At 40.0% G+C, this 27,983-nt stretch overlaps 1 protein-coding gene across 1 annotated transcript in view; it reads left to right on the top strand.

The window, feature by feature from the left end:
* The window catches only part of UNC79 (unc-79 homolog, NALCN channel complex subunit), a 212,821-nt gene that overhangs the window by 154,898 nt on the left and 29,940 nt on the right, over nt 1–27,983 (top strand). Inside the window, exons 37-44 of the mRNA XM_044389950.3 lie at nt 1,364–1,504; nt 4,295–4,333; nt 10,010–10,122; nt 10,211–10,296; nt 11,208–11,381; nt 14,281–14,349; nt 17,345–17,455; nt 27,204–27,308. Coding sequence (XP_044245885.2) covers nt 1,364–1,504; nt 4,295–4,333; nt 10,010–10,122; nt 10,211–10,296; nt 11,208–11,381; nt 14,281–14,349; nt 17,345–17,455; nt 27,204–27,308 — 838 coding nt within the window. The remainder of the gene's footprint in view (nt 1–1,363; nt 1,505–4,294; nt 4,334–10,009; nt 10,123–10,210; nt 10,297–11,207; nt 11,382–14,280; nt 14,350–17,344; nt 17,456–27,203; nt 27,309–27,983) is intronic.

Here is a 27,983-nt window from a genome sequence, read left to right as displayed (position 1 = left end):
CAAGTTTCCATAGTATTTACTACCTCTTTCTGTTCTACCACTTACCACATTGTATTTTAATGGTGTCATTGTTTGTACATACAGATGCTTCCATAAACTGTGAGTTCCTTAGGGACCGGGACCCTTTCTTCTGTCTTTTATACCCTAAGCTCCCTATACATTGCCCGGCACACAAGTGCTTGTGTACTGAGTATGATAAAGTAAGACTTGCAGGCTTTCAAGTTTGGAGAGGTCCCTTTGGGCCAGGAGACTTCCTGGTGACACAGTGGGGAGGCTTGTGATAAAGGGAGACGAGTATGAGGCACGAGGGGCTGGTCATTCCTGAAGAAGCGAAGGAACCTACCTTGGAGAGCTGCCGTGGAATGTCCACGCAGGGAGCACCTAGCTGTGTGTGGAGGGCTCTTCTTGGCTCCTCCTTTGGTACAATGTCCCCATTTTGTGTCCTCCTCCAAGTCCCAATCTTTGTGTGCACGCCTTTTCTCTTCTTTTTTAGTTACAGATGTGAATCCTATATTTTTAAAAAAAGCTCAATTTGTCAGGAATTTCATATATAGAGTTTGTATTTATTTAGGAAGTTTCCAGATGAAAAGTTCTCAATAGTGATCTTAGCTCTAGTTTACTCGCTATTCCCAGTAGACTTTCCCTTTACTTTATAAAGCTGAACGGCTGTGGCTGAATAGAAGGGCTGTGGCTTTGGCTGAGATGAATTAAGTTGCACCTATATTAGCTACTATCAAGAGCAGTAAGTTGGAAGTTACTTAGGGCAGGTGCCACTGTGTCTTTAACTATTACACTCAGTAGGTGTGGTGAGTTCGTAAGACTGATTTGAGTAAGTGGTAGAGCAGAGACTGTGATCCAGACTCCTCAGGCTTTCTAGAATGTTCTCTTGGCTTAACTACCCCATCTCTCACCCACAAATAGGACATTGTTCAATCCGGGAGCATAGGAAAGCTTCCATTTATGTCTAGGCATTTTTTCATGTTTAATTTCAACAAATGAAAAAAAAAATCTAGTTACTATCCTAGCAATAAATGCATAAAATCCCTCAACCAGAAGCTTCAAACTGTTAGTCCTATTGGCGCTCGCTGTAAAAGGGACCAATAATTCATGTACATAGAGGCCAGGCAGTTGTGAGCTGAATGTTTTCAGTGATTTAAAGAACCTTCCTGATCCCTGCCATGTGTGCTGTTTCTGTATCTAGGGTGAAGGTGGCATTGGAGTCCATTATGTATCACGAGAATGGGGCCACTGACCTCCTTTTGGGGGCTTTTCCAAGACTCCTGAGAAATGGCTTTATATACTTTGTTATATCTTGAAACCATTGCTGGCTTTCGTGGACAGAATTCCTCTGTTTTCTTCGCAGATGCCACGACTGTGGGGCCATTCTTGAAGAATATGATGAGGAAACCCTTGGGCTGGCCATCGTGGTCCTCTCCACATTCATTCACTTAAGCCCAGACCTGGCAGCCCCGCTGTTGCTGGATATAATGCAGTCTGTGGGAAGGTGACTATTGCTTCAGTTCTGTTTGGGACGAAGGAGGCTTATTCCCTCTATACCTTGACATAAAACCTATCAGTTCAAAAGTAAAACATTCAGTAATCTTATAGATGTTAGATATTTGTGCGATCAACTCAAACTAATTTTAAAAATGGAATGGACCAAACTCCAGATTGAATTCCCCAGCTGTGTTGGGTCATGGGTCACCATCTCACAGTGTCAGAATGAAGCTAAGGGACGCTGCTCTAAGAAATTCTACTATTGGTTGCTCTTAATTACTACTTGGGCCAATGTGTGGGGGAGTACTCAGAACTGTGCACAGGTCATACAGTTTACAAGTTTCAGATGTTATTTTTAGATATTATTATTGATAAGATTTAGATATTATCTCTCTTTCCTTATCTTAAGATGGGCTCTGTGGGCATCTTGCCGTCTTGAGGCATTGTCCTGGGAGGGGAAGATGGAGTATAGTTTTACACTTCTGACTCAGAAAAGGGAAGGATGCATATATTTTGGAAACAGGGCTTTCAGCTGGAATAAGGGGAGATTAAACTTAGCTACTCTGAGAATTTTCATGTTAAGAAAATTCCTTTTAGTGGATAGGACATTAGATAGAAGGTGATGTATTTCATGGGTATATGTAAAGTTCAAATTCAGCAACAAATTATAGTCCTGGCATGCACAATTTATAGGAGAGGACTGGATGAAATTCCACATGAATGTACTATGTTTCCTGTCTGTGTTAGCACAGAGCCAGGGACTTTAGGCTGTGGGCTTTAGACCGAGCTCTTACTCTGCAGTGCCTTGTGGCTTAGCTGTTGAATAGCTCAGTGGCTCAGTATGGAATAACTGAGGAGCCATAGAAGATACGACATGATTGAGACCTGTAATGAGTAATGTGAGTGGTCAGTGCTGTGGAAGTTCAGGATGGAAACAGTTTCTTGGAGAAGATCTCTATGGAGGACGTAGGGAAAAAAAACCAGAATTCTGCAAATTCCTGGTATTTTGAGGGAGGGAAAGAGAATGAATTGTAATCGAGCTAAAAGTTGATTTTTTTTTAAGACGAAACACTGATTTCCAAATAAAGTCAAACGGGAAAGCATTAAAAACCCATCAACTCTTAGCCCCCTTGCCCCACACTTTTCAGTATTGTCCTTAGGAGTGTATGTCCTTAGAGATTCCACCTCTAATACCTAGAAATAGCCAGTGTGCAGTGATGAACAGTGGGTGATGGAGAATTAAGAAAAGACGAAATATTTTATTTAAGTCCTTGATTTTAACCTAATCATAGCAATCATGGAATAAATGGACCAGCTTGTGGAATTGGAAGTTTTTATTAATGCAAGGCCACAATTCTTACCACCAATACTTTTCAGATTTAGGACAGATAGAATTATTGTTCTGATCTGTTATCATCTCCTTGAAAGAGCTGATCTAAGTTGTAGTCGATCTATAGAGGAGTTTTATTTTCTTTTTGTTTAACGTAAGCGAGAATGAACTGTGCTCAGCGTTGCCGGTTGTTAGGATGAAAATTTGTCGGCTTTGAAGATAAGCAAAGGCAGAGCAGTAGCAGATACATTTTTACCTGCTTACATACACCATATTTAAATCTCTCCTGCCTTTGGCTAGACTGGCAAGAGACGGGGTGGGGGGGTTGGGGGGGGTGCATTCAAAGTGGCTGCCACAGCCCTTAGCAGCCTAAGCCTGATCACCAGACCTACCAGGAAATGGATTCAGCAGTCACCTGATTCGGGGCTCCCTTGCATGCCTCAGTTCCAGATGAGGTAATGTGGATTTACGAACACTTCGTTTATTTATGTTAGTCCCACAGGAACTATTTCCAGGGTGTTCTAAGCGTATGTAAGCTCAGCATTTATCACCCAAGCCTTTCTGTGATTTTGTAGTTTGCTCTCTACTTAGATCCCTCTTACAATTTACCCACCCCTTTCTGTGGATAGAGCCATCAAGACTGCATTTGCTGCACCCTTAACGACTGTTTATTTCATTTGCCAGTGCTCATTGATTCATTGTAGCGTCATTAGGCAAAGCAGCTGGGAATGGTATCTCGTGTTAGTGGTTGCTGCAAATGCGTTCTTGGCTGGGCACACTCTTGTGGTCTTAAGTAAATGAACTTGAGCGTTCCCCTTATTTGTTTCGCCAATATCTTATTGATCAAGACATGTTTTTCCAAACCCACCAATTTAGCAGGGTTAGACATCCTCTTTCTTACTATACATATAGAATATTTCCATGTGTACGAACCATATAATTATTAAAGATTACATGTTATATATTGCTTACTTAATACATTTCTCAATATGTCGTCTCAATTTGTTGACAGATTAGTTGACAAATACCCGTATTTCCTATTCTGCTGTCTTACAGAGGCTTTTGCAGTTTGTGGTTGTTTCTGAGGTGGAATACAAAGAAATGAATTTTGAGTGGAGTTCATATGTAAAGAGGCGGACTGGGTGAAATGCTGTTCTGCTCTCTGTCTAGCCCAGCTGCAGCGGCCAGTTCATAGGTTGGCCGGGGGGTATATTAAACAAGCTTAACTGTGTGTGTGTCTCTGTGGAAGCATCTGATTTCATGTAGAAAGTAGACCTCAGGAACTGGGCTCGGTTGAACCCCAGAGACTGATCACCGAGTGGGCCCTCTGTCCATAATCAGGGGGATTGTCAGTGGTTTTCCTTGTGTCCCCCTCGGAACTGGGGCTACAAGAGGTCCTACCGCAGGACTTATGCATTTCTTCGTGAAAACTTAAGATATTCATACGACTCTGTTTACTTTTCCTAGATTGGCATCCAGCACGACTTTCTCTAACCAAGCAGAAAGGTAAGGTCCTAACCTGGGCCCAAATCTTTCTTTTTGTTCCCTGTGCATGTTCATCCGGTTTCTAGAACACCAGAGTGTGTACCGTGGAAGGAGTGTTGTTAGGTTCAGTTGCAGCTCTAGAGAACATTCGATCATTTTCTGTTCATTCTTTCATTCATGCATGCGGTCACTCATTTTTTAAAATTTTTTATTTTTTCATGCACTCACTTGTTTTAGTCAACAAATACTTATTTTAGGCCCACTCTGTAGCAGGCACTGTGCTAGGTACTTAGGTTTCGACTGGGGGCAAAAGTGACATGATTCCTGCCCTTATGGGGCCTACAGTCTATCTGGGAAGCCAACATGAAGAAAATATTTGCACACATTTATCATTGTAAACAATGCTTAAAGTGATGAACGCAATGTATGGGGAGACTGTATAACATTCATTTATTCAACAAGTATTTTTGGAGTGAGCACCAGGGACTGAGGATGCTAATGAACAAAACAGCAAGTCCGGGCTCTCCTGGACCTTATATTCCAGTTGAGGAGGCAGGCGATAAGCAAATTAACAAACAAGAAAACCGATAATGTCCTTTAATATCATTCAGTGCTAAACGCTGTGCAAAATAATCAGGGAAGTCCAGCAGATACAGAACAGCCGGAGGTGGTATTTTGGATGTAATAATGGTCAAGGACAGCCTCTCTGAGGAAGTGGTATTTGAACAAAACCTGAAAAAGGGGGAGAGTGATCCATGTGGCAATTTATAGAAAGAACGTTCTAGGCAGAGGAAACAGCAAATGCAAAGGTGTAAGTCAGGAGAGTGCCAGGGTATTTGGGGAATAAGACTAAGGCAGGCGGGGGCAGAAGAAGCGGGGAAAAGGGTAGGAGAGGCGTGGACAAGGTGAGGGTGAGGTAGGCCAGGTAGAGCCCAGGAGGTCATTGTAAGGAGTTGGGCTTTTACCGAGGGAAGCAGGGAGTGAGGAGCGACATGACTTCACTTGTGTTTTGAAAAGATCCATCAGCTTCTATGTTGAAAATAGGTCATGCAGGAAAGCAGGTCAGGGGCGGAAGCAGGGAAGCCAGCATGGGACTGTTTCAGTGGCAGGTGCAAATTAATAAAGACTTGGTTTAAGGGAGTGAGAAGTGGTCCCATTAAGGATATATTCAGGAAATATTGTTAAAACCGAGCCAACAGAATTTGCAGATAGGTTGGATGTTGGGTGTGAGAGAAAGACAGAAGGCAAGAATGACTCCCAGGTTTTGTTCTGAACAGGTGGGTGGGTGGCTGTGCCATTTACTGAGATGGGCAAGCCTGGATGAGAGCCGGCAGATCTGGTGTAGTCTGAGTAGTGGGAGCAAGGGGCAAGGACAGAAGGGCTTCCCTTAAGAAGCGATGTTTACACTAAGATCTGAAAGAAATGAGTTGGGTTTAACGATGCAAATAGCTCTGGAAAAAAGCATATGCCCAGGTCTTGAGATGGTAAAGAACAGATTGTGTAGGAGGAATGACCAAAAGGCCAGTGTGGCTAGAGCACAGAGACGTGAGGTTGGTTTGCTAGATGATACAGGGCCTATAAACCATATTAAATCTTTCGGGCTTTCTAGCAGCCGTGGGGAGCTGCTGAAGGATTTTTAAGTGGCAAGGGGTGTGTGTAACATGTAGAAAGGTTACTCCTGCTGCAGTGGGGAGAAAGGACCAGAGGAGCCCAGGAATGGGTACTACGGGGTGGAACGTTGGGCACATTTCTCTCTCTGCTTTAGTTTTCTCATTTGTAAAAGAGGGATACTGTGTATAGCCTTCTTGTGCCACAGGGGTACTTCTGTGAGGTCCAAGGGATCAGGTGTCTGTGGCAGCGTAACTGTAGCACTTCCTGCAAACATAAGGTGGCGCTGTTGTCACAGCACTCCTGTAACTTCTGGTTATAGGGATATTTGTTCCTTTTTTTTAATGCTCATTTAGTTATAGAAGTTTTTTTAAACTTTTTTCCCTAACATTTTTTTATAAAAGATTAAATATACTGCAAAGTTGGAAGCACCTTACAGTGAAAACTTACATACCTGTCACCTAGATTCTACAATAAACATTTTACTTGCTTTATCACATAGCCAACCATCTATCCATCCTTCTGCCTCTCTGTCAATCCATTTTAATTTTGGGTGCATTTCAAAGTAAATTTCAGGTATTAGCATACTTCATGTATTTCTTGGCAAAGTTATCATTCACTAAAGTTTGATTTTAAGGCTTTTTTCTTTTGATGCATAATTTCCATATTAGAGACTACACATATCTTACGTGTACATGCACTGATTTTTGACAGATATGTACCCCTGCACGACCTAAACCCCTGTCAAGATATAGAACATTACCATCACCCCCAGAAAGTTCCCTCGTGCAACTTCTCCAGCCACATAGGCAAATACTAGGCTGATTTTTGCTTTCTTAACATGGAGATTGATATAAATGGAATGATACTGTATGTGCTTCTTGGTGTCTGACCTCTTTTACTAAGCATGATGTTTTTGAAATTCATGCAAGTTATTGCATGTTATCAATAGTTTGTTTCCTTTTTTCGAGCTGAGTACTATCCCATAGTTTATTTATTCTCCTGTTGAGGGACATTTGCATTGTTTCTAATTTGGGGCTATTACAGATAAAGCTGTTACGACCATTCTTGTACAAGTCCATTTGTAAGCCAGTGTTTTTATTTCTCTTACATAAATAGCGAGGGATGGAATTGTGGCATTACAGGATAGATGCATGTTTGATATTGTAAGACAGTATCAGAACTTCTCTTTAAAGTGGTTGTGCCATTTGGCATTCCCACCAATAATGTATGAGACTTCAGTTATTCCACATCCTTGCCAAGATTTGGTGGTGTTGGTCTCTAATTTTAACCATTCTGGTGGGTATCTCATGAGAGTTTAAATTTGCATTTCCCTGGTGACTAATGCTGTTGAGTATTTTTTCACATGCTCTTTAAGACCCTCTGTAAATCTTCTTTTGTGAAGTGTCTGTTCAAATCTTTTGCACATTTTTAACTGGGTTGAGTTGCAGGACTTCTTTATATAGCCTGAATACCAGTCCTTTATTAAATATATCCTGCGAATATTTTTACCCAGTAGGGCTTACCTGTTCCTCTTATTAATATATATTTTGATGAGATATTTTTAGTTTAGATGAAATCTAATGTTTAACAAGTTTTTTAGAAGATTTTATTTTTTTGAGAGAGAGAGAGAGAGAGGGTGCACATGAGCAGGGAAGAGGGGCAAGGAAGAGCAGAGGGAGAGGGAGAAGCAGGCGCCCCGCTGAGCAGGGAACCTGATGTGGGACTCGATCCCAGGACCCTGGGATCATGATGTGGGTGGAAGGCAGACGCTTAACCGACTGAGCCACCCAGGCACCGCATAATGTTTTAAAATTGTAAACAATTTATTACTATTTCTTCCTACTGTCATTCCCCATCCTTGAATCAAGAAGATATTCTCCAGTGTTTTCCTCTAAAAGTTTATTTATGTTTAGCATTTATATGATCCATTTCAAATTGATTTTTATGTATGGTGTGTTGAAGTTCCTTTTTACCCATGTGGAAACCTAGTTATTTCAGCACCATTAAGAAAAAAATGACTTTCCCTTTCCCCACTGGATCACTTTGTTGTCTGTTAAAATCAAGTACTGGTATTAGGGTTGATCTCTTTCCAGGCTCTCTTTCCTGTTCCATCGATCAATATGTTGATCCTTAAGCTGGCACCACCCTATCTTGATTACTGTAGCTGTATAATAAATCTTGAAGTCTGAGAGTGTGACTCTTCCAACTTTGCTCATTTTTTCCAAGAAGATTGATTTGGATATTCCAGATTTACCAAATCTCCATATACATTTTAGAATAAGCTTCTCAGTTTGAGGGGGAAAAGCCTGTTTGGATTGTATGGAGACAATAAATCAATTTGGGGATAACTGACAGCATAAAAATACTGACTCTTTCAATTCATGAATATGGTATATATTCTCATTTCATTCCTTTTGTTTGTTTGTTCATTTCTCTCAGCGGTGTTTTGTGTTTTTTAGTGTAGAGGTCTTGCACATCTTTTGTTAAATTTATTCTCAGGAATTTTGGATGTTTTAAAGCCAATAATGTAAATGGAATTTTTAAAAATTTCATTTTCTAATTTTCTGCTGCTGATATAGAAATACGCAATTGAATTTCTATATTAACATTGTAATAAACTGGGTTCACTTACTAGTGGTAGTAGTGGCTTTTAAAGATTTCTTGGACTCTAAAACACATTTGTATGTTAAAAAAAGTCATTTCTGTAAATAGTGACAATTTCCCTTCTCTCTGATTTTTATGCCTTTTATTTTTTTTATTGTCATATTCCAATGACTAGGACCTCCAGGACAATAATAAAGATGTTAGTGAGACTCCTTGCCTTGTTCCTGCTTTTACAGAAAAGTCTTTAATATCTCACCATTAATTACGTTTGCTGTAGGTGTTCACAGATTCTCTTTACTGGATTGAGGATGTTTTCTTTTGTTTCTGGTTTGCTGAGAGTTTTATATGAATGGATGTTAAATTTGTCAGATGTGTTTTCTGTATCTATTGAAATAACTGTATGGTTTTTTCCTTAATTAATATATTGAATTCCATTGATGAGATTTTGAATATTAAGTCCTTCTTACGTTCCTGGGATAAACTTTATTCGGTCACAGACCATCATCCTTTTTATCTGTAGTTGGATTCAGTGTTCATGAGGACTGCAGGTTTGTCTTGTTTTTGTTTTCATTTCTTTTTTGTTCCCTCTTGCTTTGGTTTTGTTTTGTTGTTTGCAATGACTATCTGATGTTAGTTTTAGGTCTATGCTAGTCTCATAAAATAAGGTGGGAAGGGTTCCCTCCTTCCCTAATTTTTGAAAGAGTTTGTGTGAGTTTGGTGTCATTGCTACATGAAGAGTGTTTTTGACCTACAAGTTTGAATCAGCATTTCAGGGTAGGCATAGCATGATCAAATGGTTTAGGTAAAAGGGACTTCTTACCACTTACCTATTAGGGCTCTTTGATTTCTACTTTCTTTCTCTGTTAATTCACCCCCTAATCACCTCCAGGATGTCCTTCCTGATACATTGGTCTCAGAGGACATAAAAAATCTCTTGGCTCCCCTTTTGATGGGCAGAGAGCAGTCCTGCGGAACTGCACAGATCAAAGCCCTCTCCTTTCTACAAGTGCTCAAGATGCTCCGAGGAAAATTCTCCTATCTCCCAATAGCTATGAACACCTCCCTCTCTGCATTTCCCCTTAGACCAGCTCTTTCTTAGCTAATGACACATTCTAGGAAGATCTTGCTGATAATCTCATCCTGGGTTTCGTCCTGACTCTGCCATGTTCTGGACTTGGAGACTTTGTAGGTCACCTTTTCTGTCTGGGCCTCAGAAGCCTCATCTGTACTCTAGGGTGGCTGGAATTCATTAGTCTGGGACCATTCCGATACACCCTTGTTCTCTCTTTCTAGAAACTTACTGTTAACAGGGACTCCGTGTAACTAGAATATTTCATCTCACTGATGAAAATGACAGGGAGATCTTCCGTAAGAGGACTGATGTGTCAATGCCTGAACTCTAAATAAGGAGGTTCAGAAATACCTAAACTCACGCTGGGCGCTCCATGAGTCCCTGTCTTTTCTCTCCCTGTGCAACCGCAGCATGATGGTTCCCGGCAACGCCGCGGGGGTGGCCAAGCAGTTCCTGCGCTGCATCTTCCATCAGCTGGCCCCCAACGGCATCTTCCCGCAACTGTTCCAGAGCACTATCAAAGGTAATTCCTCCACGGGGAATCCAGCCACCACACACGTGCCTCGTCGCTGAAACCCAAACACTACTAAATCTGGTTGTTGACTTTCCAGATGGGACTTTTTTACGGACCTTGGCCACATCTCTGATGGACTTCAATGAACTGAGCTCTATTGCTGCTCTCAGTCAGCTCTTGGAGGTACGTTTGCTCTGAGGACACCTCTAAGCCCTGCCCCTCCCGAAATCGCGGCTGAGGAATTAATTCAGTCATTTAATTTAAACATTAAAGTTAAATACAAACGTCAAATTCATCTTTAAAAATTTGAATGTTTAAAGTGAATTAAAAATAAAAATTGCCAATGTATGGAAGCGTGTCGGTTGGACATTGCTGTTTTGCGTGAATTTACTATTTATTTAAAGCTTCTAGACACCCCCAACTCAGGGGTGGAGAGGCAACTGTTAAGCACGTTCACCTCCACTGAACCTTCAGGCTTTCAGATGGTGCGGTGGGTAGAGCAGCGCGCACTGTATCGCGAGACTTGGATTCAAGACTCAGCTTCCCTGCTTATTCATTGTATCGTGAGGTTTGGATTCAAGTCCTGCATCTTTGCTCAGTCGCGAGACTTGAACTCAATTCTCGGCTTCATTGCTTACTGGTTTTATCACAGAGCTTGGGTTCACGTGTTCGGTCCCCGCTTATTAGCTCTCTCAGTTAGCTTGGAGGGTTGGCAGGTGGCCCTAGAGACTTTCCTGGTTCTGCAGTCGTTATGCTCAGGCTTTGGCCAGCGGAGTTTCCAGGGAGGATCATTCATTGTGTTTTCTTAGCACCTAACCACGCTAACTGAAGATCCTTAAAAGATGTTTCTTACTTCTTGCCCCTGTTTCACCTTCTCTCACCGAATTAAAGGTCACAATTTTCCCAAGTTTTTCTGAATTTGTTGATTCTTCTCTGTCCGCCTCCTGCCCATTGCAGTGACTAGCCTATGCAGTAGGCACACAGCACCTGTTTAAGCCGTGAATATGTGATTTTTAAAACTGATCTGCGACAAATAGCTGTCTGAATCCCCACGTTGTTTCAGCAGTTGATTGCCTATGCTTTTGTGTTTTTAGGGTCTAAATAACAAAAAGAATTTACCAGCAGGGGGTGCTATGATACGCTGTTTGGAAAACATTGCTACCTTCATGGAAGCTTTGCCCATGGACTCTCCTAGCAGCCTCTGGACCACAATCAGCAACCAGTTTCAGACATTTTTTGCCAAGCTGCCTTGTGTTCTGCCCCTGAAGGTAAGCTGAGTCCAGGATTTCGTTTTCAATTACGATCTTATGGTTTGCCAGCCGTCTGCTTAGAGAGATTTAATGTTTCATAAAGGGCTGTACAGAATCTCGGTTAGGCACCAAGTGCAGAGTACTTATGTAGGTGGTGCTCTCCAAATGTTACAAACTTACAGCAGTATGCAGTAGGCATTTTGACATAGTGATTTCATGTTTCCAGTTGATTTTTAAAAATTAAATATTAAGTAGATTACAGAGAAATTTTTCTCAAGAAATGTTTAAGTAAATAAATACAGTTTTGTCAAAAAGGAGACTAGACACACAATGTAAAGCTAAGTTTCAGAGAACTATCTAAAGGGAAGTGATTGTTTATGTGTTTGTGAATAAGGTACTTGCAAGACCAAGATGATATTATATTTCCGTTTGGCTGCTTTACATCACCACTGCACCCCCTCCCTGTAGCCACCATACCGTCCTCCAAGAATACACACAAATTACCTGCCTGTGAATCTGGTCACCTAAGGAACATTTTTAACACGAGCCAATTAAATGCAGAAGCAGAACTCTATACTGTAAAAGCGGGAAGAGACCTATAAGACCATCCTTTTCCAAGCCCCCCATTTTCCAGATGGCAGGCTGCATATTCAGAGAGGTGATGGCAGTGTGAGGATTAGAACTTGAGTCTCCTGACTCTCGGTCCAGTATCCCTTCCACTAACAGACTGCCACAGTCCTTCTAAAGCAGGGGCTAATTGAAGGCATTCCGTCTCGTAGTAAGCAGAAAGGAGGTGGCTAGTAGTGGCCATTTCTATGTCTCTGAACCTCATTTGCTCCACAATTTTTTTGTGCTTTTTAAGATCGCAGAAATACTCAACTCACAATAAGATCAATCACTTGTTGATCTGATGAGTGAAGTTACATGTTGGCAGCACCGTTTCTGAAATGAGTATTACATGTATGAAAGATGTTTTATAAAGACGAACCATCCCTGATAATGCCCTTTTTCAAATTAGCAGATTTGGAATATATGACCCCAAAATAAGGTCTGTAAGGATAATTCAGGGACCCTTAGCTTGGTGTGTGCTGTTTTCTTGGAGTTTAAAGTTCCCACGAGAAGGGGGAATTCTGAGGTCTTTACCATCTGTCACATCCCATGATCCCATCCGTTCGAAGATCTGGAGTTGCTGAATAAATCTAAAGAGGTTTAGCACTGTAACTGGAAACCATGTATGCGGATAGATACTGTCCATGTACCTGTAGGAAATCAAGTGATGCATTTTTAACATGGCCCCATAGAACCTCCCTAGGACCAAGAGCCATGGGGGGCTATTCATTTCTTGATGCCACACACTTGAAGAGAAGGGGTGGGTCAGGCATGGCAAATTCAAATGCCCGTAAGTGGATGCTAGAAGTAAAATAACTTGATCACTGACCAGTTGGAACTCTTGCCACCTGCAAACAACTGGTAAGCCGAATTTGTGACGATCTGCCCTGCCCGTAGGGACCCTGACTGCAAGGTTAATGAGTGGAGTGATTTAAGATAATACAGACAACCTAGCCCCGTGAGAAATGGAGAGCGCCAGTCCCTTCTAATGAGTCCAGCTACTACAGTACACCGGCCAGTTGTCGTGTGGGAATGCAGGCCCACGATTGTTAGTCTTCCATGCTTTTGAAGATGGTATTTCCTGATTTTTAAAACACTGCGGACCTGAGAAACAGCCAGTCTTTGGCCCCAGTTTTAAAGTAATGTAAATGTCACATGAACTCCGGTGGGTATTGAGCAGATTAAAGAGACCAATAGTTGGCTTAGAAGGTACCTGAAAAATGCTTTCAGAATTTATGTAAAAACTTGCCCTGCTAGATCAGATCTGGCACTGCCTCTGATCATCTTCTCCTTTGTTTTTAATATCTGGGGGAAATATTAAGCCGTTGAAAAACCTTCTGTAATTTGTTCTCATCAGTTTAGAGAAGTGGCTCTCAGACTTCAGGGTGGATCAGTGTCCTGCAGGACTTGCTAAAAACAGATTTCTGGGCCCGATTTTGAGAGATTATGAGAGTTTCAGGGGTTATACTTGGAGAACCACTGGTTTAATTTGTTATCTTTAAAAGTTAGTATGTTACACAGCTGCAGGGATTGAACTATAACCTACTATTGTGATACATTTACAATGTTAAATAATATTGCTTATTTTTATTGTAACATTCCCCCCCCACCACACACACCTGTAAACTCAATTTAAGAAGTACATTTGATGTGAAATCTTGCCAAAATACAACTCTAACAGATTTGGGATCATCATTTTTTTCTTGTAGAAATTTTACTGCTCTTTCTCAGGTTTTTGTCATTTTTTTAGTAGCAGAGGAAGGGCAGATGAAACTGGTTCTTATTTGGACTAATCAGCCTAATGGTTTTACATAGATATGAGTGGTTTGTTCTTTCCCCCCCCAACATGGTCTTTGACAAATTAGTGTACCTCTTTAGAGTTGGAGCCATATTTGATGGCTCCAATATTTAGAGTTGGACACATTTGATATCTATCAACCCATCTGTCCATCTGTCTGTCTATCCATCCATCCATCCATCCATCCATCTATCCACCATCCATCATCCATGCATTCATCCATTCAGTTCTTTATCCAACTCTCTGTCCAATTTAATTTTAAGAATATATCTGAGAAATAGATTAGGAGCTATGCTTAATTAGTTGTTTAATAGCATTTAATAGTTTAATTAAGTTTTTTAAATCTGAGAATGATTTTTTTCAACATGAGTATATGGTACAGAAAACTAAGGAGGCAGCTGCTATATTTGAGATTTTTTCCCCCCAAAACAAATGCTTATGAAAAATACATGAAGCAAAAGAGATATTAATAGGGGTACTGACTTTTACTTTTTTCATATTTGTTCACAGTGTTCTTTAGATTCCAGTTTGAGAATTATGATTTGCCTCCTGAAGATACCCTCTACCAATGCCACAAGGGTATGTATTGTATGTTCCAGAAAAACAACCCATTGGTTATTTGGTTATTTTTTAACCTAAAAAGACAGGCATGTAGTAATACTGAAGAAATAGTTATTGCATACTGAATGTTTCACTTTCAAGCATGGTGAAAGTGTCTAGTACGAAGAGTTCTAATACGTCACGATATCATTTTTTACAATTGGCCCTCTTCGTCCTCGGCTATGGCCACCAGTCCGTCCTCCACACCACCATCTAGGAGATCCTTCCAAACACAAACCTTACTGCTCTGGTTCCTTGCTTAACCATCTTTGATCGCCTCTCATTTCTTTTAGGAGAGTGTCCAAATTCCTTAATGTGGCAGACAAGGAGGTACTTCATTAATTTGCCAGCCCACCTTTCTAATTCCGGCTTTGGCCACTTGTCCCATCCCCCATGCCTCCTGCCTACTTTCAGAATCGTCATCATTATCATAACAACAACTGCTGTTTGTTGAGCACTTACCATATGGCAGGCATTATGCTAACTGCTTTATGTTTATAATCTTATTTAATTTCATACTTCCTTGCCTTGGCTTCAGCCATTTCCTCTGCCTGAAATGCTTTATGCTCTTCTTGGTGAGGTGAACTCCTTCTCATTCTTCAAGATGAGAATCTGAATCCCATTTAAATTAAAAAAGTGCATTGGAATTCTCTGCAGCAACTTTCTCCTATATCAGATCCCACGGTACTTGGTAGAGCTCTCTATACTAACACTTAATTGTATGAAAGTTTCCCCAGCGAGACTGTGAGCTTCATGAAGTCCAGCACCGTGTCTCATTCACCTTTATATTCCTGGGCTGCATGATAGGCAGTGTTTCTGGGCTGCATTATATACAACGATGTAATAGTTTGTATAGCAATGGCTTATAACTACTAGTTTAATACCAAGAAGCCACATCCTGCTAATTTTATACTTTGACTGTGCTTTCATAAACTAATAGTTTATGCAGGAGGTTGCAAAGAGATCATTTGGTCTAATCTGATCATTTAAAGCTAAGGAAACAGGCTTAGAGAGATGAATTGTCTTGGCCAAGTTTATATAGCTGGTTAGTGGAAGGTTTGAGTCTTGAACCTAGAACCTTTGATTTCAAGTTCCTTGATTTTTCTGTTGTACCAAACTGCCCCATCACTGTGCTGCTTTGCTAAATAAAAGAACAAGTTTCTATATGGGTTTGAATTCAGGTTCCTTTTTTTGATGAATAAAGATGCATTATATATTAACTGGAGATACAGTCCTGTTGCCATTCATCCATCATCAGTATTTCAAGGCAACAACATTTATATAGAGCAAAGAATACTGAATCAGCAATACTATTTCAAAGGGTTCCTTTAAGATTTTCTATATGGAAAGTACCACACAGGTTTCTGTGGGGAAGAGAGACAAATAAAGGACATGATTCTTATCCTCAGGCATGATTAACATATAACAAATTCATTTTTGTATCCATAAGGAGAAACGATCTCAAAAATTTTCATATCCTTTGATTTAGTCATTCCTTTTCTGGGAATCTCTTCTAAAGAAGGAAATGAAAATGTAAATTTCACACAAAACATATTTATTGGAATGTTATTTATAATAAAATATGACGTGTGTGCCCATTAAAATGGATGATTATGAAGAATTAAAGAGCATTGGAAGTTTCTCATGTTATCGTGTTAACAAAACGAAATTAACAAAATGTAGGGTTATGTATGTGTAAGATTTCAACCAAGGAAACTGGCGTGCAGCAGGAAGGAAGATAGGTGAAAAATGTTATCACGAGATGGTGGGGTGATGGACTTTTATTTCCTCATCTGTACTTTCCTGCAGGTCCTGTGTATGCACATTGAGCCAGTTTACTTTTTATAATCCAGACCATTAGGACTACGGAGGTTGAGAAGTAGTGGAAATCGTGGCATGGAAGTCTTTTGGAGCCCAATTAAAATTCCGTCTTCCCTAAAGAGCAGTTGTGCCTCTGGAAAACTGCCCTGGAATTTGGGTTTGAATTCCATTCAATAGCTGTGTGGCCTTAGGCGAGCTCCTTGCTACTTAAGCCTCAGCCGCAGAATAGGGACCGCAGAGCTCCAGAGCTCGGATGCAGATCTCAGTGAACAGTGACGGACGGCTCACTGCTGCCAAGCACTTTACCTACATTATCTCCCCGGTTTCTCACTAATAAGGTGGAAGCCCTGATTATCCTTATTTTACAGAGGAAAGAACTAAGTCCAGAGAGGTTAAATCACTTATTCCAGGTCACCAAGAGCTAAAGTTTGAAAATAACTGTGTGAGATTCTATAGTTTGTGTCATTAGCTGTTATAACATACTGTCTCTCCAGGATTGTCATAAAAAATTTGAGCAAGATAAGCTATATGAAAGCGCCCAACTCTGCCCAATACTTAGTAGGTGCTCAATGAATGTTTCTAAATGACTGTAGAGAGCAGATGGAGCTAAAACTGACCCTTCATGGGTGGGATTCAGATGGAGAAACTTACACTGTGGCTTCCTGATAAACACCGGCAGGAAGCTGGGTCGTGGTGAGTTTTGTCTAAGTTCATAGTGCTTTGTACCTACATGCAGGGTGGTTGGTGCTATTTAACTGAGATGACAGGTTTCAAAGGAGCTGGATGGACGAGCCCATAGAGGCCTACAGATTCTGAGAAATAGAATGAAAAATCCTCAGACAAACCTCACAGAGCCTTGATTGCTGGGGCTGGACATGAGGATAGAATTGGGGTTGATAAGGTATACAAATGATGCCACCCGGGGAAATGGATTTCTTTTTGGAGCAATAAAATGATTAAACTGTGCTCTTTAAGGCATTGATTGAACGTCCAGTTCTGTTCTTGTTAGACCAACAGAGTTGCCCTAGTAGCTACCTGGCAACAGATTGTAAATAAAGGAACGATCTCATTAGTTAGAGTATCAGAAGATTTTAATACTTTTTTTTTTAATGAAAGACTCAATTGATTTTATTTGGCCCCAATCTCATTGCAGAGTCTGTTGGAGCCGTTTTCAAAACTGCTAAGCTTTGTAATTCAGAACGCCGTCTTCACTCTGGCCTACCTGGTGGAGGTGTGTGGTCTGTGTTACCGAGCTTTCACGAAGGTAAGTTTGCCTAAGTGTTTGTTGCCAGGAAACTGAAAACGGGCAGGAGCATTCTTTCTAAGCAGTGTCGATGCTTGTTAGGTCAATTGCTTCAATATAGTTAAACATGAGTAATTCTACTGAGGTCTAATAAGTATCATTGGAAGGAAACACTGTATGCAAATATATATATAAACTATGTCTTAAATACACACATTTGGAGAAATGAGCATCATATGGTTTAGAAGAGAAGAGATGTTGTAAATGAAATGAGCTGGTGGTCTAAATGACCTCTTAAGGTCCTTTTCAAGTTCACCATCCCGTGATTAGTGGGCAAGCCATCACAACATGTCATTTTTATACACAAAGTAGAAAAATATCAGCTTGTCATTTGTAAAATCCCGTAGAGTGCTCCTTAATTCTCATCACTTGTCTGTCTCCCCAGTTCTGGGTTCTTGGCCTCTGAGATTGTAATCTCATCTTTTGTCATCTTGCCTTCATAATGGTTTCTCTATTGCATTATCTTTAGTCTCCCCTGGCCCACTACCGAGGAAGTGGAAAAGTACTGCTTGCCTCGTTGGAGCTGGGAGACGCTATCCTAACGGAAAGGCAGGGCCAACTGGGGGCGTCTCTGTCCTTAAGAACTATGTGCGATGTTAACTCGTCCAATTTCGAAATGTTCCAAGTTTATTTTCAATGGGGTCTGTTTCTGCTGTTCCTTCTTGAACATTCAGAATACTCCTTTATTCATGTTGTCCTCTTCTATAAGCCTTTAATTTTCCCCATTAAAAAAATCTGATTTTATATCAAGGCTTTCATTCTGTGTTTAAAACACTCTTGTCTTTTTTCTTACCATCTTGTGTCCATTCTACCATGTAAAGTGCTCCGTGATAATCTTCTCTTTAGTCTTTCTGATTAGAAACTATTACTCTGCCTGGAACAATATGTTTTCTAACTATCCAGATAATCAGCATTTTTTTTCTTCTTACAAATCCTTCCCGAAAAATAACTTACTCCTTTTTTTTTTGTCACTTAAAACAATAGATCTGTAGGGCACAGTACCAGAGACAATGAAAAGATATACAAATACAATGAAAAGAAGTCATCGTATTTCTCAATTTTCTTTATGCTTGGTTTGTTTAAATTATACATTGCTTTAGAGGAAGAACCATAATGAGTTTGTGCTTCCAGTGCTGTGCACTATAGAGATTGATTACAGGGGACCTTCTACTATTTTGAAGTCAAGATATTCTTAGTTTTGAACATTCATTATACATTATATGCCCTCCTAACCAATCATCACTTTAGTGGCCTCCCATTTCCTGTTGTCATCTACGCATTCCCAGTTGCCAACTCAAAATGACTATTTCTTGTAGAAAGCTTCAGTCTTAGGGTGTTCCCACCTTCTTCATTGGTAATGGGAAGCTATTGGAAATAGTTTAAGAAAGAGCACTGTCTAATTGAGCCTTCTCCTTTATCGAATCAAGAGAAAAGGCATGGAAAGGTAAGGGCTTTGGAGACTTCTCTGTATGGCAATCTGGCAGTCTAGATAACTGAAAATTGTCCCACTTAAAACAATCAAAGTGCTGGATAAAATGTAATGAACATGATTTTAAATGTTTAGGTAATTTTATAAAAATGAAAGGAGCAAAATTGGAGAGGAAATAGAGAACTAGAGTGGTAGGCATATAAACTGTTATTGTAGCAGTCTTGAGGTGGGGGAGTTACTTGTCTTGGGAGCTTAGTGGCTTGAGTTTTGTTTTTTAGATTTGCATATGTCTAATTTTATTTATTTATTTTTAGTTGACATATATTAACACACAATGTTATGTTAGTTTCAGGTGTACACCGTATTGGTTCAACAATTCTATACATTACTTAATGTTCACCACCATAAGTGTAGTCACTGTCTGTCATCATACAACATTATTAAAATATTATTGACTATATTCCCAATGCTGTACTTTTCATCTCCATGAATTATTTATTTTTATAACTGGAACTTTGTATCTTTTAATCCCCTTTACCTGTTTCATGCATCCTCTCTCCCCTCTCCCCTCTGGCAACCACTGGTTCCCTGTATTTAAGACTCTGCTTTTTGATTGTTTTGTTTTTCAGATTCCACATGTAAGTGAAATTATGTGGCACTTTCTTTCTCTGTCTGACATATTTCACTTAGCCTAACACCCTCTAGGTCTATCTATGTTGTCTCAAATGGCAAGATTGCGTTCTTTTTCATGGATGAGTAATATTCCTGTGACATCTTTTTCCACTTGCTTTGCTCCATATCTTGCCTCATGTAGATAACGTTGCAGTAGATATAAGGGTGCATATATCTTTTTGAATTAGTGTTTTTGTTTTCTTTGCATAAATACCCAGTAGTGGAAGTACTGGATTGTATGGTATTTCTATTTTTAATTTTTTGAGGAAGCTCCATACTCTTTTCCATAGTGGCTGCACCAGTTATCATTAGTGACTTGTGTTTTAAAGCCCGCACAGAGAAGGTCTTGGGACTGTATCAGGCTTGGAGTTGGCTCTGAGTCATCCCCAGCAGAAAGTCAGAACCCTCAAAAGGCTATATATTTAGCAAAAGGGTGATTTGGAAAGAATATATTCTTTTTTTTTTTTAAAGATTTTATTTATTTGACAGAGAGAGACAGCAAGAGAGGGAACACAAGCAAGGAGAGTGTGAGAGGAGAAGCAGGCTTCCTCCCAAGCAGGGAGTCTGATGTGGGGCTCGATCCCAGGACCCTGGGATCATGACCTGAGCTGAAGGCAGAGGCTTAATGGCTGAGCCACCCAGGCACCCCAAGGAAAGAATATATTCTTATATAGAGGTGACAAAGAATGGGATCTGAGCCTAGGAACTGAGAAAGATTTATGGTTTCTTTTGAGAATTAGTAAACATGATCCTATCGTTGAACATATTTAGAGTGTGAATTTGAAATACCTACATGCTCTGTGAGCCCCCAGAATGAAAAGTCAAGTAACATTGGTGCAGAGCAGGTTATAGCATTGGAGTGTTTGGTAGAAGCAAGCTCAGAATCAATCCTCGAACCTCTCTGGTTGGGTAGGACTTTAATCTAGGCCCAACAGAATTTCCAGAATTACAATCCTGATGAACACGAGTTTACAAACTAAAATTACAAAACATATAAAGAAATAATCCACCATGAACTAGAGTAGCAGAGTCCAAAAGCAGCAAGAATATTCCCCATAAGAATTTCCAATATTAGAACTATGTGATGAATGAAAACCTGAGAAGGAATCTAGTCACTTTAAAAAGGAAGAAAAAAAGAACAGACAGATGAGAACAAAACAGAAATTCTACAAATGAAATAGACATAAAAAACTCAATGGACAAGTTAAACAGCAAATTAGACATAGTCAAAGAGGGAGTTGGTGAAATGGGAAGTGGATCAGAAGAAATCGCACAGCATATACGGCAAAGAGATGGAGATGAAGAATATGAAGAGAAGATCTAACATATACCTAATAAGTGTTTCAGAGAGGGAAAATAGGCTTTTTATAAGTTGTAGAATTGATGAAAGCCATTAATGCTCTGATTCAAGAAGCACAGTGATTCCTGAGAGTATTACAAATAAACTAATGTTTTACCTGCTCACATCACAGTCTGTATGACTAGGTAGAGCTTGACAGAATAGCCAAGACAAATTAAACATTGTAAGAGCAACCAAGAGAAAAGACATTCTACAGACAGACTGACAACAAACTTTTCAACAGCACAGTGGAAGCTAGAAGATAATGGAAAAAAAAAGTCTTAGAAATTATAAGAAAAAAATAACTGTTTACCTGGAATTCTCTACCACCTAAGCTCTTGTTTAAGAGAGATGGCTAGGGGTGCCTGGGTCGCTCAGTCAGTAAAGTGTTTGCCTTCAGCTCAGGTCATGATCCTGGGGTCCTGGGATTGAGCCCTACATCAGGCTCCCTGCTCAGTGGGGAGTCTACCCCTCCCCCTGCTCCTCTCTTTCTCTCTCTCTCTCAAATAAATAAATAAAAAACAAGTGTGATGGCTAAATAAATCAACTATTAGGAAAATGAGAAATTTTCTAATAGATTCTCAACTGAAACAAGTACTAAAAGATATATTACAATAAGAACAAAATTGAACCAAGAAGGAGTGAAATGTATGAAGGAATCATGCTCTGAGAAATTGGTCAAGTACAGAACTCTCAGTGATCATTGACAGTATAAAGCAGTAATAAGTAAAATGACGACTAATCGGGTGGGTATACAAACAAGATAACACTAAAATACTGAATAACTACAAGATGAGAGGAGCATGTGTAGTTGGGGTTTGGAGTTAGAGCATTCAGCATATTATATAAATCTTAAAAAAAAAAAAGAAATGATTCCAATATTCCAATAATCACAATGAATATAAGGAATTTTTTTATTTTTAAAAAATATTTACTTATTTTAGAGAGAGAAAGGCAGGGGGAGAGGGGCAGAGGGAGAGAAAGAGTCTTAAGAAGATCCCATGCTGGGGCGCCTGGGTGGCGCAGTCGTTAAAGCGTCTGCCTTCGGCTCAGGGCGTGATCCTGGCGATCCGGGATCGAGTCCCACATCAGGCTCTTCCGCTGTGGGCCTGCTTCTTCCTCTCCCACTCCCCCTGCTTGTGTTCCCTCTCTCGCTGGCTGTCTCTCTCTCTGTCACATAAATAAATAAAAAATAATAAAAAAAAAAAAAAAAAAAAAAAGAAGATCCCATGCTAAACACAGAGCCTATCTCAGGGCTCAGTCTCAAGACACTGAGATCATGACCTGAGCCGAAACCAAGAGTCAGAGGCTTAACCGACTGAGCCAACCAGACACCCCAGGAATTTTTGGATTTGATTTTTAAAATCCAGCTATATGTTATTTATAAGAGATACATCTAAAACACATCTAAAGACACTGTTGAAAGTGTGAAAGAAAAATAGTTTAAAAATATACCAGGCAAATACTAATTAAAATAAAGCTGAAGCCAGTAGATGGAATTTCAGTTAAAAAGTATTATTATAAAGAAGGTTGCCCTGTATTGATGAAAGGAACAATTCACTAGGAAAACGTGACAGTTCTAAAACGTATGCAGTTAATAATACAGCCTTAATATATATAAACCAAAAATGAATAGAATTACAAAGAGAAGTTGCCAAATTCGTACTCATAATGGGAGATTTTGACACATCTCTTTCAGTAATTAATAGATCAAGCAGACAAAAAATAAGTAAGACTTACTAGATTTGAACAATATAATGAACAAATTGAATCCAAAAGACATATAAGGAACCTTGAATCCGCCAATTTGAAAATATATTTTAGAAAAAGCATATGTATAACATTTGTAAACATAGGACAGGTATTAGACCACAAATAAAGTCTTTTATTTTATGTTACGTTATTTTATTTTATTTATTTTTTTAAGTAGACTCTACACTGAGTGTGGAGCCCAATGCGGGACTTGAACTCATGACCCTGAGATCAAGACCTGAGCTGAGATCAAGAGTTGAACATTCAGCCAACTGAGCCACCCAGGCACCCCAGGCCTCAATTAAAGTCAAAACACACACTGGGGAATCTGTTTCAAAGAGACCAAGTTCTTTAATCACAGTGCAGTTAAATTACAAATCAATAACAAAGTCATAACCGCATATAGGTGTTCAAGGGTGACCTAAAGAAGGCTCCACATCTAAGGGGACACCACTCATATCTAGACATATTACATCTTATGTGAGTGTTGAGCCAGGTATAGAGATCTGGGGTCTCCTGGTTACGTCCTAGAGCACCTGGGATAGGCACCCCCTACATAAAGCCACAGCAGCTCAAAGGGCCTTAAGCAGAGAACAGCATACGTGTACATTCCTGGCACACACACGTGTAAGCCCTGTCCCAGCTACCACCCAGGGCCTTTGAGATTCTTCTCTTGACTGTCCCCTCTTGTCAGATGTCTTAAGTCCTGGCTCCCTGCCAGATTCTGACCCTGACCCGGTCACTTTGCAGGTGTGGGATGTGTGTAGAATGTGTACCTGTGTGGTGCTGAGGGTGTGAGTGAGTGAGAGGGCATAAGGACACAGGCAGCCAGGCCTGCTGAGTGCGGGGCTTTGGAAACGCACACTGTTTTTCAGGTTTGCAGGTATGTGGTCATAAGTATGTGCATTTGTGGTGTGTGTGTGTCTGTGTGTGTGTGTGTGTGTCCTTTTTCAGATTCATACAGAAGTACTGAATGGATTAATGGTGTCTGGGACCTGCTCTATTTGGAAATTTGAAATATACTTTTAAATGATTCATACATCAAAGAGATAAGAGAATTTAGAAAAATATTTAGAACTACACAAATATGAAAATACTACATTCTAAAATTTGAGATCTGTAGCCACAGAGATATTCAGAAGAAAACGTATAGTCTTAAATTCTTCTGTTGGAAAAAAAGAGAAATGAAATGAGCTAACAAGTCAAGTTAAAATAAGCGTAACCAAGTAATCATAAGATGATTTAAAGGAAGGAAATAAAAAAGATAAGAACAGGAATTGATTAAATGGAAAACATGGCCACGTTGGCGGGTGAATACAACCAGAGGGGGGCTCTTGGGTTAGACTAATAAGACAGACAAAACTTTGGCAAGGCTGATAAGGAAAGCAGAGAAAAGGCACGGATAAAGAATAGCAGCAATGAAAAAGGGAATGTAACCCTAGACATACTAGAGATTTTGAAACGAACAACTCTATGGTAGTAAATTAGAAATCTTGGACAATAGGGACAATTTTCTAGAAAAACGTAACATACGACAACCAGGAAAAGAAGATGGCTAGGCCTAAATGACTAAAAAAATGAAATCACTAATTAGAAACTGTTACAGTTTTAAAAACAACTTCTATTAAACACTGAAGGAACAGATTGGTTTCATTTTGTGCAAACTGATTCAGAGAATCGAAAGAAGGGAATGCTTCCAACGTCTTTTATGAGGGCAGTAGAATCTTGATACCAACCAGACAAGGGCAGTGGGAGAAAGAAAAATTACAGGCCAATTCTACTTCAAAGGTATAAAAATTCTGGGTGAATAATAACAAAATAACTTAAGTAAAGCCTCATGGCCCAGTGAGGATTTGCTTGAAATATAAGAATGGTTTAAATATTAGAACATTGATTTATGTCACCATGTTACCAGATTAAAGGTGAAAAATGTGTATCATTATCTCAGCAGATACAAAAGAAGCATTCTATATAACTCAACATCCATTTGTGATAACTCTCGTCAAACTAGGAATAGAAGGGAACTAAGCTTGTTATAGGGTGCCTACCAGAAACCTCTAGGAAACGTTATACTTAACTGGTGAAATGCGAATGTGGTCCCTTCAAAATAGTAAGACAAGAATGCCCGTTATCACTGCTTCTGTTCATTATGGTCTAGGAGGTCCTACTCAATTCAGTAAGATAAGAAGAAGAAATCAAAGGTAAAGGGTTGGAAAGGAAAAATAAAACTTACACTTTCCATAGATGATGTGATTACAAATGAACCAAAGAAAATCTACTTGTAGACACCCTTTTGTAACTTCTGTGAGAAAGCTCAGCAAGGATGCTGGTTACAAATGAATACCCAGGAGTCATCTACCTTTAATATTCAGCTATAAATGATTACAAAATGTACTTTAAAAATGTCATTTATTGTGTCAACAGAGAATAAATCTAACAAAAATGTGCAAGAACTTTATGGAGATAACCAGAAGGTTTTATTTGACAACGTTAAATAAATGGAGACAGCTCTCATGTTTGTGGATGAGGACCCAGCATAATAAAGACAGTTAATTCCCACAAAATAACCTAAAATGTAGTATAATTTCAATAAAAATTTTAAACCCCTCTCCTGATAATAATGGACTAGATCATTTGAACCTATCTTCCCACTTAAAAAGTTAAAAAGAAATGGACAGAATATTTTCTGAAAACTTAAGCGCATCAAAACGCTAACCAGATGTAGATGAAGAATCACCAGGCTAAGGTCTGGGGGAACACACAGCTGCAGAGATGCGACTGAGAGGCTGAGCTACAATTCTGGAAGATCCAGGAGGGGAACAAGAGTCAGAATCCAGGACCTTCCAAGAGCAGGGACTCGGTCTGATTCTGCACCCCTGCCAGCCGCCCCCCTCCCTCCGCAGTTTGGTCAGGACCACAAAGTAAAGATAACCCAGAGGTGATATCATCCTCACAGGGCTCGAGCTCAGTGTCACACCCTCTGGTGGCCCAAGATAAAAATTACAAGACTTGTGTGTTTATTAAGGTAACCCTGGACCAGGCTAGTGCCCCCAGGGACCTGGCAAAAAGGCAAACAGAGAGCTCTTGGGATGAAGAGAACATTCCAGGCCTCCAATGATTTCTAGAAATAATTTTGTAATAAAGCATTCAGCATGCAGAGATCATTGGACATACAAGGAGGCAGTATACCATGAGTAAAAATGAGGAGGAAGAAAAGAAAGACCTGTCGGGTCTCTGGTTACTTGGTCATGATTAGGACACACAATGGGCTTCTGAGATGCTTGCGATGTGCTTGCTCTTTGACCTTGGCGTTCAGTCTATACGAATCCATTTTATCTGCACATTTGTGTCTTGTGTACTTTTCCGCATGTGTGTTGTAGTTGGCAATAAAAAAAAATGTACAAAATTGAAAATGATCTTGTGTTCCATTAATAGAACAGACCAGTGAATTTTTTGGTATATTCGTATAATAAAATATAATTTAAGCCGTTTAGTTGAAAGGACTAGAGCTGCATGTATCAAGAGGGACTAATTTCAAAAATGCAATGTAGTGAGAAATTATAAGTTGCATAAAGAGATGCAGAGTATGATAACCATTATAGAAAGTTACAAAGACGTGCAAAAATAATATTATACCTTGTAACGAGGGCATGCATATGTAATAGAAACATTCATGAAATCATAAGCGCCAGGTTCAAAATAGTGGCTACTTCAAAGAAGGGAGAAAGAACAGAGAGCACCGTATAGGTAGTTTCAACTGTTTCTGTGATTTTTTTTTTTTTTTGAGAGAGCGTGTGCATGAGTGGGGGGGGGCAGAGGGCAAGGGAGAGAGAATCTTAAGCAGGTTCCACGCCCAGCGTGGAGCCTCATGTGGGTCTCCATTTCAAGACCCTGAGATCATGAACTGAGTGGAAACCAAGAGTCAGACACTTGCTTAACTGACTGAGCCACCTAGGCACCCCTCTGGGATGTTTTATTTACTGTGCAAAAATGTTAAATAAAGCAAAATGTTTAGATTTGACGAAGATGGGTGGTAGTATCTAGCATATTCCATCTCTCTCTTTTTCTGCATGCTTAAGCAGCCCATTTGAAAAGTAGGTTCTTTAGAGAGGATATGACCCTGAAAATATCTGTGTATATTTCTCTCTAAATAAAGCATTTTCTTTTGGAAATAATGCTTTTCAATTTGTTTAATTTCTGCATTTCTTGGACCTTATCATTTCCTGTGAACAAGAGTCCAACCCAGTGGTTTCAGTGTTTAAGAGATAGCCTATCTTTTTCTTATCCATTGAATTATGTGTTCTCGGCGCTTCAGTAAACTCATTATGCACACAAAAATGCCCTTTAAACTTTTTCTTTCTCGTTTTAATTTTATTTCTTAAGGACAGTTCATTATGCATTTTCAAATACGGTTTTTCATTTCCAACCTGTGAATCTTTTGGAAGCTCTTTTGACATTGATCTGTTCTAACCGAGTTTTTAGACATAGCTTACCTTCTTCTCTTTTGTTCTGTTTAGGAGCGGGATAAATTCTACTTGTCTCGTAGTGTTGTTCTGGAACTCCTGCAGGCCCTGAAGCTCAAATCCCCCTTACCAGATACAAACCTCCTCCTGCTTGTCCAGGTGGGCTGATGCATTGTTTGTAATACTTTCCACAAGATCCACTATGTTTGGAAAAATTAAGGAAGGTGTGGGGCATATGCACAAATGAAATAACTTCGAGCAGAAATGGGAACTGATCTATCTCATATGAGCCAGGACCGAAGTAGTGTTATGCCCTTGGCACTTCCAGTAGGTAAGCAGGACAGAAAGGGAACATTTATTTTGTTCCAGTGGTGGAACTAATACTGTGAGGGACCAAAAGAAGAATTTCTGTCCTCAAGAAATTTACAGCTGGGTTGGTCGGAGGGCAAGCTCATGAATAACTACTGGAGCTGGCAGGGGACTGATGAAGCCACAAATGAGGGACCAGGCTGAGGTCTGGTTGCAGAGTCATGTGCATATGGGTGGGTCTCCACATCTCCGTGAAGCAGAAATGAAGGTGAGGGTGGGCTGGGCCACATATAGTCAAGTGGCAGGACATACGGAGTCCATCCGGTGTGGCAGGTGAATGTGAAAAGCACCAGCACCCATGGGAGCTTTGAGGCAGAGGGGCTTGAATGCATACAAGGAAGGTTCTGGAGAACTTACTGAGTTGATGCTGTTGGCTATAGGGTTGCTGATGAGGGGCTGAAGCCCTCCATCCCTGACATCCTTAGCTCAGCATCTTAGACAAGTGTGTGGGTTTTTTTTTTTTTT

Source organism: Ursus arctos, unplaced genomic scaffold (assembly GCF_023065955.2).
Source record: "Ursus arctos isolate Adak ecotype North America unplaced genomic scaffold, UrsArc2.0 scaffold_25, whole genome shotgun sequence".
Classification (NCBI taxonomy): Eukaryota; Metazoa; Chordata; class Mammalia; order Carnivora; family Ursidae; genus Ursus; species Ursus arctos.
This window is presented reverse-complemented; position numbering and strand designations above follow the sequence as displayed.